Source organism: Pteronotus mesoamericanus, unplaced genomic scaffold, assembly GCF_021234165.1.
Source record: "Pteronotus mesoamericanus isolate MK-2021 breed Mesoamerican mustached bat unplaced genomic scaffold, CSHL_Meso_final scaffold_165, whole genome shotgun sequence".
In the NCBI taxonomy this organism is placed as follows: domain Eukaryota; kingdom Metazoa; phylum Chordata; class Mammalia; order Chiroptera; family Mormoopidae; genus Pteronotus; species Pteronotus mesoamericanus.
The window spans coordinates 7,903,464-7,922,343 of NW_026555307.1; the positions used below are offsets into that span (position 1 = coordinate 7,903,464).

At 35.4% G+C, this 18,880-nt stretch overlaps 1 protein-coding gene and 1 pseudogene across 1 annotated transcript in view; both read left to right on the forward strand.

Annotated features, from left to right (window-relative positions):
• Positions 1–18,880, forward strand: part of LOC129083212 (zinc finger protein 420) — a 367,495-nt gene that overhangs the window by 286,686 nt on the left and 61,929 nt on the right. Inside the window, exons 8-9 of the mRNA XM_054589068.1 lie at positions 508–1,446; positions 2,551–2,553. Coding sequence (XP_054445043.1) covers positions 508–1,446; positions 2,551–2,553 — 942 coding nt within the window. The remainder of the gene's footprint in view (positions 1–507; positions 1,447–2,550; positions 2,554–18,880) is intronic.
• Positions 7,893–8,779, forward strand: LOC129083004 (cyclin-G1-like; annotated as a pseudogene).

An 18,880-nucleotide genomic window follows, 5' to 3' on the forward strand; every position in this document is an offset into this window, starting at 1 on the left:
CTCACTTCAGAACTATGAAAGCCAATGTTCTTGTTGGTTTCATTTGCTATTAAACTCACTTCACTTTATGTACTTTCATAAATGTACCTCCTGGTACATAATAGAGGAGACATTTTTTCTTATTATTTTTCAGGCTGGGAATCTGTGTGTGAGAGTGAAGAATTAACCCCAAAGCAGGACGTTTATGAAGCACAGTCATCTCAGAAGATAATAGAAAAACTTACAAACTGTGGCCTTGAGTACTCCAATTTGAGAGGGGAATGGAAATGTGAGGGCCATTTTGAGAGACGTACAGTGAATCAGAATGCATATTTCAAAGAAGAGACAATCACTCGTGAAGAAGCCCTTGTTTATGAGAGAGGACAAGAATATAAGAAATCTTGGCAAAGTTTCCATCTGAACACACTACTTCATATACAACAGATTATTCCAAAAGAGGAGAAAGTACATAAACATGAAACACATAAAAAAAGCTTTAAAAAAAATTTAATGGCTAGCAAGCCCAAGAATATCTATACAGAGAAGAAACTTTTAAAATGTAATGACTGTGAAAAGGTTTTCAGCCAGAGCTCATCCCTTATTCTTCATCAAAGAATTCATACTGGGGAGAAACCCTATAAATGTGTAGAATGTGGGAAAGCCTTCAGCCAGAGATCAAATCTTGTTCAACATCAGAGGATTCATACTGGAGAGAAACCCTATGAGTGTAAGGAATGTAGGAAAGCATTTAGTCAGAATGCACACCTAGTTCAACACCTGAGAGTTCATAGTGGAGAAAAACCTTATGAATGTAAGGTGTGTAGGAAAGCTTTCAGCCAGTTTGCCTATCTTGCTCAACATCAGAGAGTTCATACTGGAGAGAAACCCTATGAGTGTATTGAATGTGGGAAGGCATTTAGTAATAGATCATCAATTGCTCAACACCAGAGAGTTCATACTGGTGAGAAACCTTATGAATGTAATGTGTGTGGGAAAGCATTTAGCCTTCGTGCATATCTAACTGTACATCAGAGGATACATACTGGAGAGAGACCCTATGAATGTAAAGAATGTGGGAAGGCCTTCAGCCAGAATTCACACCTTGCTCAACATCAGAGAATTCATACTGGAGAAAAACCTTATAAATGTCAGGAATGTAGGAAAGCCTTCAGCCAGATTGCCTACCTTGCTCAACATCAAAGAGTTCATACTGGAGAGAAACCCTATGAGTGTATTAAATGTGGGAAGGCTTTTAGCAATGACTCATCCCTTACCCAACATCAGAGGGTTCATACTGGAGAGAAACCTTATGAATGTAATGTTTGTGGAAAGGCTTTTAGTTACTGTGGATCCCTTGCCCAACATCAGAGAATTCATACTGGAGAGAGACCATATGAATGTAAAGAATGCAAGAAAACCTTCAGGCAGCATGCACACCTTGCTCATCATCAGAAAATCCATTTTGGAGTGTCACTCTCACCACCTAATTCAGTCAATCACCAAGTCCTATAGACACTATTTTAAATATTTCTTGGATATATACTCTTTCTCCATCTTTAATGTCACCCTAGTCTACTATCCATCTCACCTGGATCACTGCCAGTTTTTCTAATAGGATTCCCTTTATCAACTTTTGGTTTCCTTAAACTTATTTCTCACCATGCACCCAGAATGATCTTCTTGAAGTTTAGGAATACATATATCACTGTTTCCAGTTAAAACTTTTTGGCTTGCTGTTCATAAGCTAACATCCAGTCTTTAAAATTGTCTGTGAGTTGATTATTAGCTGGTTCTTTTGTACCTCTTAGTCTTATTTTATTTTAGTTTCTCTGTCTGGGCACTAAGCACTTCCCAGAATGAAGACCTTAGATTATAGAAAATTATACTCTACCACTGCTTTGGAATTGTGTAACTTTGAATGATTTTCTTAATTTATCTAAACCTCAGGGTATTCTTTAATTCTTAAAATAGAGATAATAAAAGATACTGTATCTTATATTTTTAACCCACACCCAAGGATATATTTTATGTTTATTGATTTTCAAGAGAGAAGAAGGAGGAGGAGAGAGGGACACACACATTGATCTAAGAGAAAAACATTCTCTCCTGTACAAACACTCCTGTATGCACCTGGACTGGAAATCAAACCAGCACCCTAGGTATGTGCCCTGACTGGGAATCGAACCCACATCCTTTTGGCATACATGATGATGCTCCAATAAACTGAGCTAGCTGGCCAGGGCAAGGATACTGTATTTTAGAAAATATTAAATGAAATAATGTATGTTGTAAATTGATGCATATTAAGTAAGAATTTTACTTATAAAATACTTCATATAGTGCATTAAGTATAGCACATTCTTCTGCATACTCAACATATGTTAAACTCACTTACCTTTCATAGCTAAAACAAGATTCCTTAGTGGACAAAGTAGTCAAACATTTCTGGGAAATAACAGGTCAGAACTGGGAAAAACTAAAAATTTTAGAACATAGGTGGAGTCTGTACTGTAAGTAAAAAATCAATGTAGACACAAGTAGGAAAAATATAACATTTAAAATCAGTTTTAGGAAGTTTCTGGAGAGAATGAATTGAGTAAACCAATTAAAATATGAGGATTTACTGAAAATATAGAACATATATAGATAAAGAAAAGAATAGGGTATTGCAATTAACTCCAAAAAACAACAAATAAAACCCCCATAAACCTAGAAACTCATACTGTACCACAAGAGGGCACTAGGCCCAAGCCCAAGTAGTTGTATGATTGAATGTAGATAATTTCAAAGCCTCTAAACTGCTCCATGCTTTAGAAAAAGTGTGATGTTATAAGTGTTTTTATCCAGTGATTGTAAAATTGAAATCAAAAGGGAACTTAAGGAGGAAAGCTACTGATATATATCACTGATTTTATATATATATTAAATATATATAAGCAGCCACCATTTGCCAGATACTGTCACTTTTTCAGGCATGAGGAGACAGTGATGATCAATACAAAGACAATGTTCTTATGGAGTTAAATACCAGAGGCTGAGAGTGTTAACACTTAAATGTAAGTGTAATTGTTCTCACTCAGAAAACTGAAGAATAATGAAGTGAACTCAGGAGTAGTATATAGTCTAGACAGAAGAGACTCAAGAAAACAGCAGTCATTCCTAATTCACAATTCACTGCATTTTGAACTATAATTTTTGAATGGGTCTTTTTGCCCTTTATTTTCACAACTTTGTTCTGAAATTCATCTATGAAGTATGAATTCTTAACAATGGCAAGAAAATTCTTGAGTATGATCTATTTGTAGAAATTTTACATATGATAAAAATTAATAATACCAGTAAAGAAAGAATAGATTTGGGGATATTAGAATAATTGACTACATGTGTCAGAAGTAGTAAGGAAAATGTATATAAAACCACAGTGAACTATTTCAAGATCATTACATTGGAAAAAGCATTACTTTGCCAATAATTAAAAAGATGTACAGCAATATGAATGTTCATACAGTGCTATTTGGAAGTAGCTGTGTTTAGAATAATTAGGCAAACAGTGAGGATGTGGATACTCTTTGACCCATCATCCACACTTAAACCTCTAGCAGGGTCTCCAACCTGAGGCCTATGGGCTACATGCAGCTCAGGATGGCTGTGAATGTGGCCCAACACAAAATTATAAGTTTACTCAAAACATTATGAGATATTTTTGCGATTACATGTTGCAATGTATTTAATAAGTGGCCCAAGACTACTCTTCTTCCAGTGGGGCACAAACATGCCAAAAGGTTGGATACCCCTACTGCAGAGTCTCCTCACGTGTTCAGGGACAGGCATATGAAGATCCACTTCAGAATTGTTTGTGAGAATGAAAGTTGAAAGCAATTAAAATAACCATTAAGGTGAATATAAGTTAGAACCCAAGTTAAAATGAATGAACTAGTTATACTTCTATCAACATGAACAAATCTCAAAAAGAATGAAATTGAACTGGAGGGTTTTGTATGATATGATACCACTTGTTAATGTTTGAAAACATGCAGATCAACACTTTTTTCCATTGCTAAATATCATGTAGAAATAGTGTAATAACATTCATGAAAATAATCATCAAATTCAGAACAGTGGTGATCTGGGAAGGGTGAATAATGAGGTTGAGGAAAGGATGCAAGTAATCACTTATTTCTTCAAAATATAAGCAAGTATGACCAATCCTTATAATTTGATAAGGCTGGTCATGGGTTTATAAATAGTTTCTTAATCTCTGTATCTTTTGTATATTTGAACTATTTTATAATAAAAATATTTAAATGATGTTTGTTTTTTGTCAGTTATTTACTTACTACTCAGGTGTTCTACTTAGGTTGCCATTGATATTCACCCTTCTCTTTAGAACATAGCACACATGTAATCAACTTCCAGGTGCAATCACTGCTAAACAATTTGGTGACCATCCTTCCATTTCTCAATATTTTGGCAGTGATTATATTTTAACACTGAATATTTTATAGCCTACTTATTACATGTCTTTTCCCCATCGTTCTTACCTCTAACTTTCTTGAGGTATGACTGACAAAATTGGATATATATTTAAGGGGTACATCATGATGTTTTTATTTGTTTTTATGTTGTGAAATGATTACCACAGTCAAGCTAATTAACATGTCTATTATGTCACATAGTTACTATTTTGTGTGTGTGGTGAGAACACTGGAGATCTACTCTTTTAGTAAATTACAAGTATACAGTACATTATTATTAACCATAGTTACCATGCTGTACATTATGCGTTCAGAACTTATCTGAAAGTTTTACCCTTTGATCAATAGCTCCCCTTCATTCACCTTCACCCTGTTGGTAACTACTATTCTCTATTCTACATTACTGAGTTCAACTTCTTTTTTTGAAGAGTTCACATATACGTGAGATTATATGGTATCTGTGTTTCTGTGTCTGGTTTATTTCACTTAGCATAATGTCCTCCAGGTTCATTCATGTTGTTAAAAATGACAGGATTTTCTCCTTTTAAAGGCAGAATAATATTCCGTAAACACAATTTTCTTAATTTGTCTTTCTATAGACACTAAGGTTGTTTTGTTTCCTTTGGATATATACTCAGAAATAGGATTGCTGGGTCATATAGCAGTTCTGTTTTTAACTTTCTGAGGAAACTTTATACTGTTTTTCTTTTGGGGGAGGGGTGGTTATTGTTCAAGTACAGTTGTCCCCATTTTCCCGTCACACTTTCCCCCACCCTACCCACCCCCATCTCCTACCCTCAATCCTACCCCAGTTTGGCTTTGTCCACCAGTCCTTTTCACATGTTTCTTGGCAACCCCTCCCCTTCTTTCTTCTGTTATCTCCCTTCCCCCTCCCCTCTAATTACTGTCAGTTTGTCTTTATTTGAATGTCTCTGGTTATATTTTGCTTGCTTGCTTGTTTTATTGATTAGGTTCCACTTACAGGTGAGATCACATGGTATTTGTCTTTCACTGACTGGCTTATTTCATTTAGCATAATGTTCTCCAGTTCCATCCATGCTGACAGCAAGGGTAGGAGTTCCTTCTTTTCTTTCTGCTGCATAGTATTTCATTGTGTAAATGTATCACAGTTTTTTGATCCACCCATTTACTGATGGGCAGTTAGGTTGCTTCCAGCACTTGGCTATTGTAAATTGTGCTGCTATGAACATGGATGTACCAATTTACTTTTTCGCCAACAGTGTACAAGGGTTTACTTTTTTCCACATCCTCTTCAATGCTTTTTATTATTTGACATTTTTTTAGTAACCATTCTAACAGGTGTGAGGTAATAAATCTTTGAGTTCTTTGTGGTTTTTAAAAATTTTCCTAATAATTAATGATATTGAGCATCTATTTACATATGAGTTGGCCATTTATATGTCTTTCTTTGTAAAATGTCTATTCAGGTCCTTTATCTACTTTAAATTAGGATTTTTTTTGGTATTGAGCTGTATTTCGTATATATTTTGGATATTAAACCCTCATCAGACATAGAACTTTCAAATATTTTCTTCCATTTTATAGATTGCCTTATCATTTTTTGACTAATTCTTTTGCTGTGCAGCAGCTTTTTAGTTTGATATAGCCCTAATTGTTTATTTTTGCTTTTGATGCATGTTTTTGGTGTCAAAACAAAAAAACTTATTGTCAAGACAAATGTCAGGGAATATTTTCCCTATGTATTCTTAAAGGAGTTTTATGGTTTCAGGTCTTTAAGTCTTTAAATGATTTTGCATTATTTTCCATGTAAGGTAATTATCTAATTTTATTTTTTTGTATGTGGATATCCAGTTTCCCCAACACCATTTATTGAAGACTCTCCTTTCATCATTGTGTACTTTTGGTGCGTTTGTCAAAAATTAGTTGACTATATATGTGTGAATTTATCATCATCAGTCATTCTTAACATTTACAGGGCACAATTTTTTTTATGCAGCATAATTTATTAATCCCCTCTTTTTTTAACCTAAATGTCTAGAATTGTAATGGATCAATTACAAGCCTTTCAGAAGTCAGTTTTCTTAGATGTTAAAGGAAGATAATTCTACCTTTGTCATAGAACTGTTACATGAATTTGTCACAGCACATAATAAGTGCCTAGCAGTCTAATGGTAGCTATTAATATTTTATAAAATGTATTGAGTAAGAGAAAGGAAATGAAAAGGCAGATGATATAAGATCATTACGGTATAAATAGGGTGGAGACTGAAATTTTCTTAAGGTGTGTTGCATATAGGAGTAAAGATACACTATTTCTCTGGATTTTAAAATATGCATGTATTAACTTAATCATTATGGTTATAATGAATATCCAGAATAATTTTCATTTTTGAGGGCATTGAGTAGTAGTTTAGTGCCTCTAGTAGTTAAGAAAATGAATGCTGAATTTAAATACTTTTGTTATAAGTCCCTAGGATCTGGAATATCACTGTATTGCTTAAATCTCATGCTCATATATAGCTTTGAAGTAAACTGTATTCACCAGGTTGCCAGGTGTTAAACAGGAATGCATTGCATAGGTTTTAGACTGACAAGTGGATACAAAGGAAAAACTTTCTGAGTGTAAACTTCCCAGTACCTAAGGCAACTCTCCCTTCAACTACCTCTATTCTTCCTACCAAATAAAAATATATTAGATTACAAATTATCAGAGAAATGTTAAATTAAACTCTTGCTTTGTTTTGCCTGGAGACTTTCCAACCTCTGACGGGGTTTCTTGTCAGCTGTAGTGAACTAACTAGATCAGCACAGCCCAACAGAAATATGATGAGCCACATAGGTAACTACAGATTTTCTAGTTGCCATCTTAAAAAGTAAAAGTAAATAAGGGAACTTAATTTTTAATATTGAGCAAGATGTATATAAAATATTTCAACCTGAAATCAGTGTAAAAACACTAAGACCTTTTACATTCTTTAATTTAGATGAGGCATTTTTTTCATGCATGGCCAGTAGTTGTCATATTGGATACATAAAACTAGACCTTTATCAAAGTAACAGGCAGATAGAGAAAAACTGATAAATATTTAAAAACACTGGAGTGTAAGACAAGCAGACCAGTCGGAACAAATGGTACCCAATAAAATTGAATTTTTCAAAAACTCTAATTCTGTTCTCTCTGCAGAAAAAAGAGCTCAGGGAGAAAAATCAAAGAAGGGAAAAGAGTCCCTTTGGCTCTGAGCTGACCCTGAGGAGGTTGGTATCGTTTGTGAGGCACTGTGGAGCCCTCCGCCCAGGAGAGCTCCCCCTCCCTAGACCTCTCCCTTCTTGCGCATGAGTCTCCTCACCTTCTAGGTCTCCTTACCTTGTAGGCCTCTCAGATCTTATAACGTGGGCCGAGGTGAGAGCAGGCCCTTGGAGGGTGATTACAGCAGAGGAGCTGCATTTGCAACCTAGATGATAGAGTTTCTCACCACAACTGACTCTCAGAAACTGGTACACTAGCTGAATACACTGTTGAAACAGGAACCGAAATGTCAGCCAAAGGTCTGTTGCTTGAGATTAATTGAATCTGCACATGATAAGGGTCTCAGGATGACTTCAAGACTAAGGGACTTTGAAGTAAAAGATCTTAGTCTAACTCAGTTCTTTGGCTTCAGCACAGAGATATTTTCTGTAGCTGTGAATTTACTGGACAGATTCCTGTCCAAAATGAAGGTATAGCCCAAGCACCTTGGCTGTGTTGGACTAAGCTGCTTCCACCTGCCTGTAAAAATCAATAGAAGAGAACAGGAATGTCCCATTGGCAAGTGACTTGATCCAAATAACCCAGTATAGGTTCACAGTTTCAGACCTCAAGAGAATGGAAAAGATTGTGTTGGAGAAGGTGTGCTGGAAAATCAAAGCTACTACTGCCTTTCAGTTTCTGCAACTCTATTATTCACTCATTCAAGAGAACTTACCATTTGAAAGGAAGAACAGCCTTAATTTTGAAAGATTAGAAGCTCAACTTAAGGCATGCCACTGCAGGATCATATTTTCTAAAGCAAAGCCTTTTGTCTTGGTATTGTCTATCATCATCACACTGGAGGTCCAAGCACAGAAGTGTGTAGAGTTAACAGGAGAGGTAGAATGTCTTCATACATATTCCAAGATAAATGACAGAGATTTGACCTTCTGGCAAGAGCTTGTATCCAAGTGTAACTGAGTATTCATCAGACAAGTGTTCGAAGCCAAATGTTCAGAAGTTGAAATGGATCATTTCTGGGTGAGCGTCATGGCAACTGAAGCATAGTTACTACAGAACAACCTACCTTCCAACAATTCCTGAAACAGTTCATTAATAGGATAATTACAGCAACAAAAGCTCTTCTCTGGAGCCATTTTCTGTGATCCTAAAGTATGGATTCCATAATGTTACAGTGGATTTAAACTGTGCATCCTCAAAACGTCACAACTTGATTAGCATTGATGTCCTCAGATTTTGGAAAACTGCCTAATTAACATTATGCTGTAGTGGAATTATGCTTAAATTTGAATTCATCTGAGGCATATAAACAATGCCAAGAACATAAAGTGAAATGTTAATGACAAGCTGGGAAGGTAAACTGTGACTCTTCATTCCTAACATTAATCCAACTTTCTATATTGGGTCAGTCTATTTCAGTGCTATTAAAAATGGAAACCTACTTAATTTAAATTTTGAATGATGAGGTTTACATCAAAACCAACATTTCACAAATGCACTTTTAAGACATGATAAGGGTCTCTATTTTAAGCAGTGAAAATGGTTTCTTAGCACCCATAACGCAAGTAATAGATTATCCAGAGATACAGACTTTATTGCTACATACAACTTAACATTTATATTTTAGGGCATTTTATATAAAACAAAACAACACACCTAACAATTTGGCATATTAATTTATCTTTAATGTTTTTCCTAGAAAGCAGGTGACATTTGTGTCCAGGAAAAAAATTTTTATACAAAATGTTTCAATATGGTCCCATTGAGAAAATTAGTTTTATTGTATTAGTGACTCAAAATAAATTAACACTACTCAGAAAACTGGCTGATTTAACACTCCAGAAGTTTTTACTAAGGACTGGTTTTATAAAACTGCCATTGCTTCTAATTTAGAATTTTGTTCAAAAAAGAAGGGAATATACTTTCACTAATGTCCCCTACTGTGCCAACAGAAAGTCTTAAGTAAATGTGTATCTTCATAGTCATGACGTTGCTGAGGCAGTGTTCAGGATTTTATAATAAGTCAGTGAATATAAGGAGATCTACAGTGTTAAAAGTGTCACAAATTGTTACTCAGTGTAATGTGTAGCCTGAGTCAATCCAGGATGACTGTACCAAATTTTGACACCATGGTATAGATAAATAACATATACTGGAAAATAAACCAAAGAACCATGGTATATCTTATAGTTTTGTAAACAATGTTTTGTGGATAACCTCAGTTTTCCCAAAAGCCTGATACATTTCAATATTTTGATGACATCTGTGTTAATTTTGAATTGGCAGAGGTGACCTAACCAACTACCATTATGTTTTGGTACTAAGGGATATACATTTTAATAAAGTAATTGAAATGCAAAAATATAAAGAAGGAAAAAGAAAATGATTGACTGGATACTGTAGATATTTTGAATATATATCTGAAAAATTAAAGATTATTGATAGGAGTACCAATAACTTCATTTGAAGAAGTGAAATGTCACATATTGTCAGGAAGGGGAAATAAAAGCGACTCAACCTCACCAGTAGCAGTGCAGGATTTTTATAATTCTCTCTTTTTCATTGACTTTTTGGATGCCTTGCTCTTGTTTAGGACCACCTCTAAAAAAACTAATATTAAGAACAGTACTGGCTATTGTGGCTCAGTGGATTGAGTGCCAGCCCACACACCAAAAGGCTGTCAGCTCAATTCCCAGTCAGGGCACATGTCTAGGCTGCAGGCTAGGTCTCCAGTTGGGGGTGTGCAAGAGGCAACCAATCAATGTTTCTCTCACACACTGATGTTTCTCTGCTTCTTTTTCTCCCTCCTTCCCCCTCTCTCTAAAAATAAATAAATAAAATCTTGAAAAAAAGAACAGATAAAAAATAATTGGAAAGTCACATGCAAAAGAGTGAAACTAGACTACTCTTTGTCCCCATGTACAAAAATTAATTCAATAGCTCTAAGACCTAAATAAAAAAAGCTAAAACAATAAATTACATAGAAGAAAACATAGGTACTAAACTTACAGACCTTGGTCTTTGAGAAGATTTTATTAATTTGATCCCTAACCCAAAGGAAGTAAAAAACAAAAATAAATGAATGAGACTATATCAAACTAAAAAGCTTCTGCACAGCCAAACAAACTGCCAACAAAACAAAAAGGCAACCAACTGAATGAGAGAAGATATTTGCATATAACACTTCTGACAAAAGGTTAATATCCAAAGTATAAAGAACTCATACAACTCAACATGAAAATAACAAACAATCCAATTAAAAATGGGCAAAGCCAAGCACCTGCCTGCAAACCAAAGGGTCGCCAGTTTGATTCCCAGTTAGGGCACATGCCTGGGTTGCAGGCCAGGTCTCCAGTAGGGGGTGCATGAGAGGCAACCACACATTGATGTTTCCCTCCCTTTCTCCCTCCCTTCCCCTCTCTTTAAAAATAAATAAATAAAATATTTAAAAATAATAAACTTTAAAAAAAAATGGGCAAAGTACCCAAATAGAAAATTCTCCAAGAGGACATACAGATGGCAAATAAATATATGAAAAAAATGCTCAAGGTCACTAACTATCAGAGAGGTGCAAATTAAAAACACAGTGAGATATCACTTCACACCTGTCAGAATAGCTACCATCAATAAGTCAACAAACAAGTGCTGGCAAGGATGTGGAGAACAGAGAACCCTAGCATACTGCTGGCAGGAGTGCAGACTGGTGCATCCACTATAGAAAAAGTATAACATCTCCTTTAAAAATTAAAAATGGGACTGTCTTTTGGCTCAGTGACCCCACTTCTGGGAATATATCCTAAGAATCCCAGAACACCAATTCAAAAGAATATATGCACTCCATATTTTTATAGCAGCATTATATACAGTAGCCATGACCTGGTCCAAGTGTCCATCAGTAGATGAGTGGATAAAAAAGCTGTGGTCCATATGAGGTCTTTCCAGGAATTGTCCAACCATTGTTAATATAATGAGAACTGTTTGCACAGCATTGATGTAACCTGGAAGCCAAGGAGAGTAGACTGAAATGTAAGTGCGTGAACAATGATGACTTCACTGTACTAGCCAGTGGAGGTGGTAGGCAATGTTGAGTGAGCATGTGTATTGTGTGGCTGTCACATTCAAAATGAGCAAGTAGAGCAACAAACCTGTATCAAATTTTGCACTAAGCTTGAACATTCCTCCGCAAAAACTATTTGGGTGATTCAGAAGGTCGCAGGGATAGGCAATTGGTGATTGGCAGCTTCATCACAACAACATGGCCACTCATGCATCACGTCCCATGTAGAATTTTTTGGAAAAACATCAGATAACCCAGGTGACTCAGCCACCCTGCAGCCCAGATTTGGCGCCCTGTGACTTTTGGCTTTTCCCAAAACTAAAATCACCTTTGAAGGTGGAGACAAATGTATTTGAACAATAAAAAAATAAAATAAAAATTAAAAAGAATAATAAAATAAAATAAAATAAAATCACCTTTGAAAACAAAGAGGTTTCAGACCGTCAATGAGATTAGGGAAAATATGATGGGGCTGCTGATAGTGATTGAGAGAACCATGTGAGGTCCCAACGTGCCTACTTTGAAGAGGACTAAGGCACTTTTGTCCTATATACAACGTGTCTTGTATCTTGTATCTTCAATAAATGTCTCTTTCTTATATTACATGGGTATATACTTTCTGGACAGACCTCTGATACACAGTGAAATACTACATATTTGGGACCACCATGGATGGACTTGGAGATTATTATGCTAAATGAAATAAGCCAGTTAGTGAAAGACAAATATCATATGATCTCACTTATATGTGTCATGTAATAAACAAAATAAACTGACCAGCAAAATAGAAACAGAGGGATAGATACGTGGAACCAACTGACAGTTGTCAGAGGGAAGGAGAGTACTGGATGTAAGGCAGTGAAGGGATTAGCCAGAAAACATATATGCATGACCATGAACACAGACAGCAGTGTGGTGATGGCTTGAGGGAAGGGGCAGGGGTGAGGGCTGAGTAGAGGAGGGTAAAGAGGGGGAAATGGGGGTATCTGTAATAATGTTAAAAACAAAAATAAAGTTTAAAATGGACACAGAACCTAAACAGACATTTCTCCCAAGAAGATAAACAAATTGTCGACAGATATATGCAATGGAGCCCAACTCACTAGCCATTAGGGAAAAGCAAATAAAAACTACAATGGGATACCACCTCACACCTGTTAGAATTGCTGTTATCAACAACACAAGTAAAAACAAGTGTTGGAAAGAATGTGAAGAAAAAGGAACCCTCATTTGCTGCTTGTGGAAAACTGTATGGAGGTTCCTCAAAAATTTAAGAATAGGGTTACCTCGTGGCCCAGCAACCCCTCTTCTGGATATCTACCTGAAATTTTTGAAAAAATTTATTTGCAAAGATATATGCATCTCTATGTTCACTGTAATAATTTTTATAGTAGACAAGACATGGAAACAACCAGAGCGTTATTTACAGATGACTGGACAAAGAAGAGTGAAACATATATACAATGGAGTACTGGTCACTAATAAGAAAAGACTTACTACCATGTGCAACGATATGGATGAATCTCGAGAACATCATGCTAAGCAAAATAAGACAGAAAAAGTCAAGAACCATATGATTTCACTTATATGTGAGACATAAAATTGAAAGAAAAAATTAACAAACAATTCAAACAAAACCTTATGGAAACAGACAACAGTATGGTGGTTACCAGATGGAAAGAGGTGGGAGAAGTTGTAAAGGGGTTGTAAAAGATAAAGTGACAGAAGATGACTTCACATTGGGTGAAGGGCACACAATGCAACATACAGATGATGTATTATAGAATTATATGTGTAAAACATATATAATTTTACTAATCAATTTCACCTCAGTAAATTTAAGTTTCTCAAAGGTGAGAGTGTAAATAAAAGTTCTTTAAAAAGTAATTTGAGAACATCTTCAAAACTATAAATTAAAAATACCCCAATCTATGACTGTGTGTGTACATAGCTTATCTATTATAAATAGGTATAAAAATTCACTTTCAGTAGTGAAAAATGAAATATAAATGGCTATAAAAGATATGTGAATAAAGCTAAATAGAAAACCAAGTACAATGTAATTAAAATCATATTTTTCATTTTTATTTTTAATTTTTTTCAATTACAGCTGACATTCAATATTATGTGAGCTTAAAGCATAATGGTTAGACATTTCTTAACTTATGAAAGGATCCCCACAATAAACCTTTCACCCACCTCTCACCATGTATAGTTATTACAATATTATTGACTATATTCCCTAAACTGTACTTTACATTCTTATGACTATCTTGTAACTGTAAATTTGTACTTCTTAATCCCTTCATCTTTTTCACCCATCCCCCTACCCCTGTCCCAACTGGCAACCATCACTTTGTTTTCTAAATTTATGAGATTGTTTCTGTTTTGCTTGGAATCATATGGTACGGTTTTGCTTGGAATCATATGTGACTTAATTTACTTAGCATAATACTGTCTAGGTACATCCATTTTGTTGCACATGGTAAAACTGTTGTTTTTAATGGATGAGTAATATTCCATTATATATGTGTACCATAGCTTCTTTATCCATTCATCTTTTATTTGGAGCACTCAATTGATTTACATTTAAAGTAATTAATGATAAGTATGCAATTATTGACATTTTATCATTTTCTGAATGTTTTTGTGGTTCTTTTCTGCTATTTTTATTATTCTCTTGCTCTTTTCTTTTGTATGTGGATGGCTTTCTGTACTGTTGTGTTTGGATTCCTTCTTCTTTGTTACCTGTATATCTCTCACAAATTTTTGGTTTGTGGTGATTATATGCTTTACATATACCAAGATATGTTTATAGTAGTCTTTCTTAAATTGATAGCCATTTAAGTTCAACACATTCTAAAATCACTAACATTGTGTGTGTGTGCACGTGTGTGTGCGCACACAAAACTATTGACCTTTATTTTATTTTTTAAAATTGTATACTGTGAATTTATTGAATTTATTTGTTGAGCACTTAGTGCATTTCTTTTTTTTCCATCACCATTTATCCCCTTTATATCCTCTTCCACCTCCATCACCACCTCTCCCCTCACAATCACCACACTGTTGTCCGTGTCTATGAGTTCTTTCTCTTTTGTTTTCTTTTTTCTTTTTTCAAAATTTTTTATTATTGTTCAGTTACAGTTGTCCCCATTTTCCACCATTACTCTCCCCTGCAATACCCACCACCACCACCCACATTCAGTCCTCCCACACCATTGTTTTCACATTCAGTCCTCCCACACCATTGTTTTTGTCCATGGGTCCTTTATACTTATTCCTTGACCCTTCCCTTTCTTTCCCCCATTAATCCCCCTCCCCACTCCCCTCTGGTCACTGTCAGTTTCAATGTCTCTGGTTATATTTTGCTCATTTGTTTGTTTTGTTGATTATGTTCCACTCATAGGTGAGAACATATGGTATTTGTCTTTCACCACCTGGCTTATTTCACTTAGCATAATGCTCTCCAGTTCCATTCATGCTTTCACAAAGGGTGGGAGTTCCTTCTTTCTGCTGCATAGTATTTCATTGTGTAAATGTACCACAGTTTCTTGATCCACTCATTTACTGATGGTCACTAAGGCTGTTTCCAGCACTTGGCTATTGTAAATAATGCTGCTATGAACATTGGGGTGCATAGGTTCTTTTTTTATTTGCTCAGTTCCTCCACCCCTCCAGCCCCTACCCCACCAAGAACTGTCAGTCTGCTCTCTATGAGCCTTTCTCTATTTTGCTTGTTAGTTCTTTTTGTTTGAAGGAGTGAAATAACATAGCACTTATCCTTCTCTGACTGGCTTATTTCTCTTAGCATAATGTCCTCCAGGTCCATCCATTCTGTCACAAAGAGTAAAATTTTCTTCTTTTTAAAGGCAGAGTAGTATTCCTTTGTGTAAATGTACCACAGCAGTCTTATCCATTCATCTACTAATGGACTCTTGGGTTGCTTCCAAATCTTGACTATTGTAAATAACACTGCAAAGAACATAGAGGTACATACATTCTTTCAAATTAGTGTTTCAGGTTTCTTTGTATAAATTCCAAAAAGTGAAATTGCTGGGTCATAAGGCTGTTCCTTTTCAATTTTTTGAAGTAACACTATAATGCTTTCCACAGTGGCTACAGCAGTCAGCATTCGCACAAACAGCGCACCTTTCTCCACACCTTCCCCTACCTACACTTGTTGTTTGTGGGTTTATTGATGATAGCCAGTCTGATAGATGTGTGGTCTTAATTTGCATTTCTCTGCTGATTAGCGACATTGAGCAACTTTTCATATGTCTTTTGGCCATCTGTATGTCCTCTTGGAGAAGTGTCTATTCAGGTCCTTTGCACATTAAAATCACTAGTAGTTTTTTAACTTTATTTTTATTGTTGGAACCTTTGCTGATGTCTCTATTTCCTGCCCTTTGAACACCTTCACCCAGGCCCCACCACCTATTTCCTCTAGCCATGACCACACTGTTGTCTCTGTCTAAGGTTTATGCATACATGTTCTTTGGCTAATCCCTTCACCATCTGCCATCCAGGCCCACCCCAATACCCGCTAACAGCTGCCAGTCTATTCCATGTATCCATGCATCTGTTTCTATTTTGCTGGTCAGTTTATTTTGCTCATTAGATTTCACATATAAGTGAGATCATATGGTATTTGTCTTTCTGAATGGCTTAATACACTTAGCATAATAATCTCCAGGTACATTCATGCTGTTGCAGCAGGTAAGAGTTCCATTTTTTTTATGGCCCCATAGTATTCTACTGTGTAAATGTACCACAGCTTTTTTAAACACTTATTAACTGATGGGCACTTGGGCTGTTTCCAGATCTTGGCTCTTGTAAATAGTGCTGCTATGAACATATGGAGTGCATATATTTTTTTCAAAGTGGTATTTCAGGATTCTTAGGATATATTCCCCAAAGTGGGGTTGCTGGGTCAAAAGGCAGTTACCCTTTTTTTTCCCAAGGAAACTGTATACTATTTACCACAATGGGCACCAGTGTGCATTCCCACCAGGAGTGCACTAGGCTTCCTTTTTCCCCATGTGTTCACCAGTATTTGTTGTTTGTTGATTTATTGATATTAGCCATTCTAGCAGGTGTGTGGTGATATATCACTGTGGTTTTAATATATATCTCTCTGATGATTAGTGACCTTGAGCATTTTTCATATGTTGATTGGCCATCTGTATGTCCTCTTGGAGAAGTGCCTATTCAGGTCCTTTGCCCATTTTTTATTGGATTTTTTGTTTTTCATATGTTGAGTTGTATAGGTTCTTCAAATATTTTGGAAATTAATCATATTTAGATGAATTATTTGCAAATATGTTCTTTCATCCAGTGCACTCCCTTTTCATTTTGTTGATGGTTTTTGTTTTGTTTTGCTTTTTTGCTGTGCAGAAGCTTTTTAGTTTGATGTAGTTCTATTTGATTATTTTTTCCTTTGTTTCTGTTGCCTCAGGTGATATATTAGCAAAAGTATTGCTATGAGAGATGCCTGAGATATTACTGCATATGTTTTCTTATAGGGTTTTTATGGTTTCATGACTTATATTTAAGTCTTTTATTAATTTTGAGTTTATTCTTTAATATGGTGTAGATTGGTTGTCTACTTTCATTTTTTTGCATGTGCCTGTCGAATTTTTCCAACAACACTTATAGAAGAAACTGTCTTTATTTCATCGTATGCTCTTGTCTTTTTTGTCAAATATTAATTGACCATAAAGGCATGGGTTCATTTATGTGCTCTGTGTTCTGTTGCAGTGGTTTCATATATGCCTGTTCTTATGCCAGTACCAGGCTGTTTTAATTACAATGGCTTTGTAGTATACATTGATATCAAGTATTTTGACACTTCCAGCTTGTTCTTTCTCAAGATTGCTGAGGCTATTTGTGGTCTTTTTTTGTTTCATATAAATTTTTGGAATATTTCTTCTAGATCTGTGAAATATCCCACTGGTATTTGAATAGGAATTGTATTGAATCTATAGATTTCCTTGGGGAGTATGGAAATTTTAATGATGTTAATTCTTCCAAACCATGAAAACAATGTATGCATCCACTTGTGTGTATCTTCCTCAGTTTCTCTCTTCAGTGTCCTGCAGTTTTCTGAGTACAGGTCTTTTACATCCTTTGTAAAATTTATTCCTAGGTAACTTATTTTTTTGTTGTTGCAATAGTAAATGAGATTGTTTTCTTAGTTTGTCTTTGTAATTATTGATGTATAATAATGCTATCAATTTCTGAATATTAATGTTTTATCCTGTTACTTTGCCAAATTCATTGGTTAGATTTAGTAGTTTTTTGGTGGAGTCTTTAGGGTATTCTATGTACAATATTATGTCATCTGTGAAAAAAGAAAATTTTAATTCCTCCTTTCCAATTTGGATATATCTAATTTCTTTTGCCTGGTTGGTATGGCTTGGATTTTCAGGACTATGGTGAATGAAAGTGGTGAAGGAAGCTCTTTGTCCTGTTGCTTATCTTAAGGAAACACTTACAGTTTTGCCCATTGAGTATGATTTTATCTGTATGTTTTTCATATATAATCTTTATTATGTTGAGGTATGATTTCTCTATCCCCTCTTAGCTGAGAGCTTTTATTATAAGTGGGTATGGGATTGTATCAAATGCTTTTTGTGCATCTATTGATGTGATTATATGGCTTTTTATTATTGTTGTTTATTCTGTTACAATTGTCCCAGATTTTCCCCCTTTGCCCCATTCTGCCCATCCTGACCCCCACTTCCATAGTCAATCCCCACACCATTGTCTATGTACATGGGTTCTTCATATATAATCTGTGACTAATCCCTTCACCTTCTTTCAAACAATCCCCACCTGCCACCTCCCCTCTTACCACTGTCAGTCTGTTCCATGAATCTATGCTTCTGGTTCTATTTTGCTTATTAGTTTATTTTTCCACTAAATTCTCTTTATAACTGAGATCATATGGTATTTGTCTTTCACCAACTTGCTTACTTCACTTACCAAAATAGTCTCTAGTTCTATTCATGCTGTCGCAAAAGGTAGGAATTCCTTCTTTTTTCCTGCTGTGTAGTAGTCCATTGTGTAAACATACCACAGTTTTTTAATTCACTCATCCACTGTTGGGCACTTAGTCTGTTTCCAGTCTTGGCTATT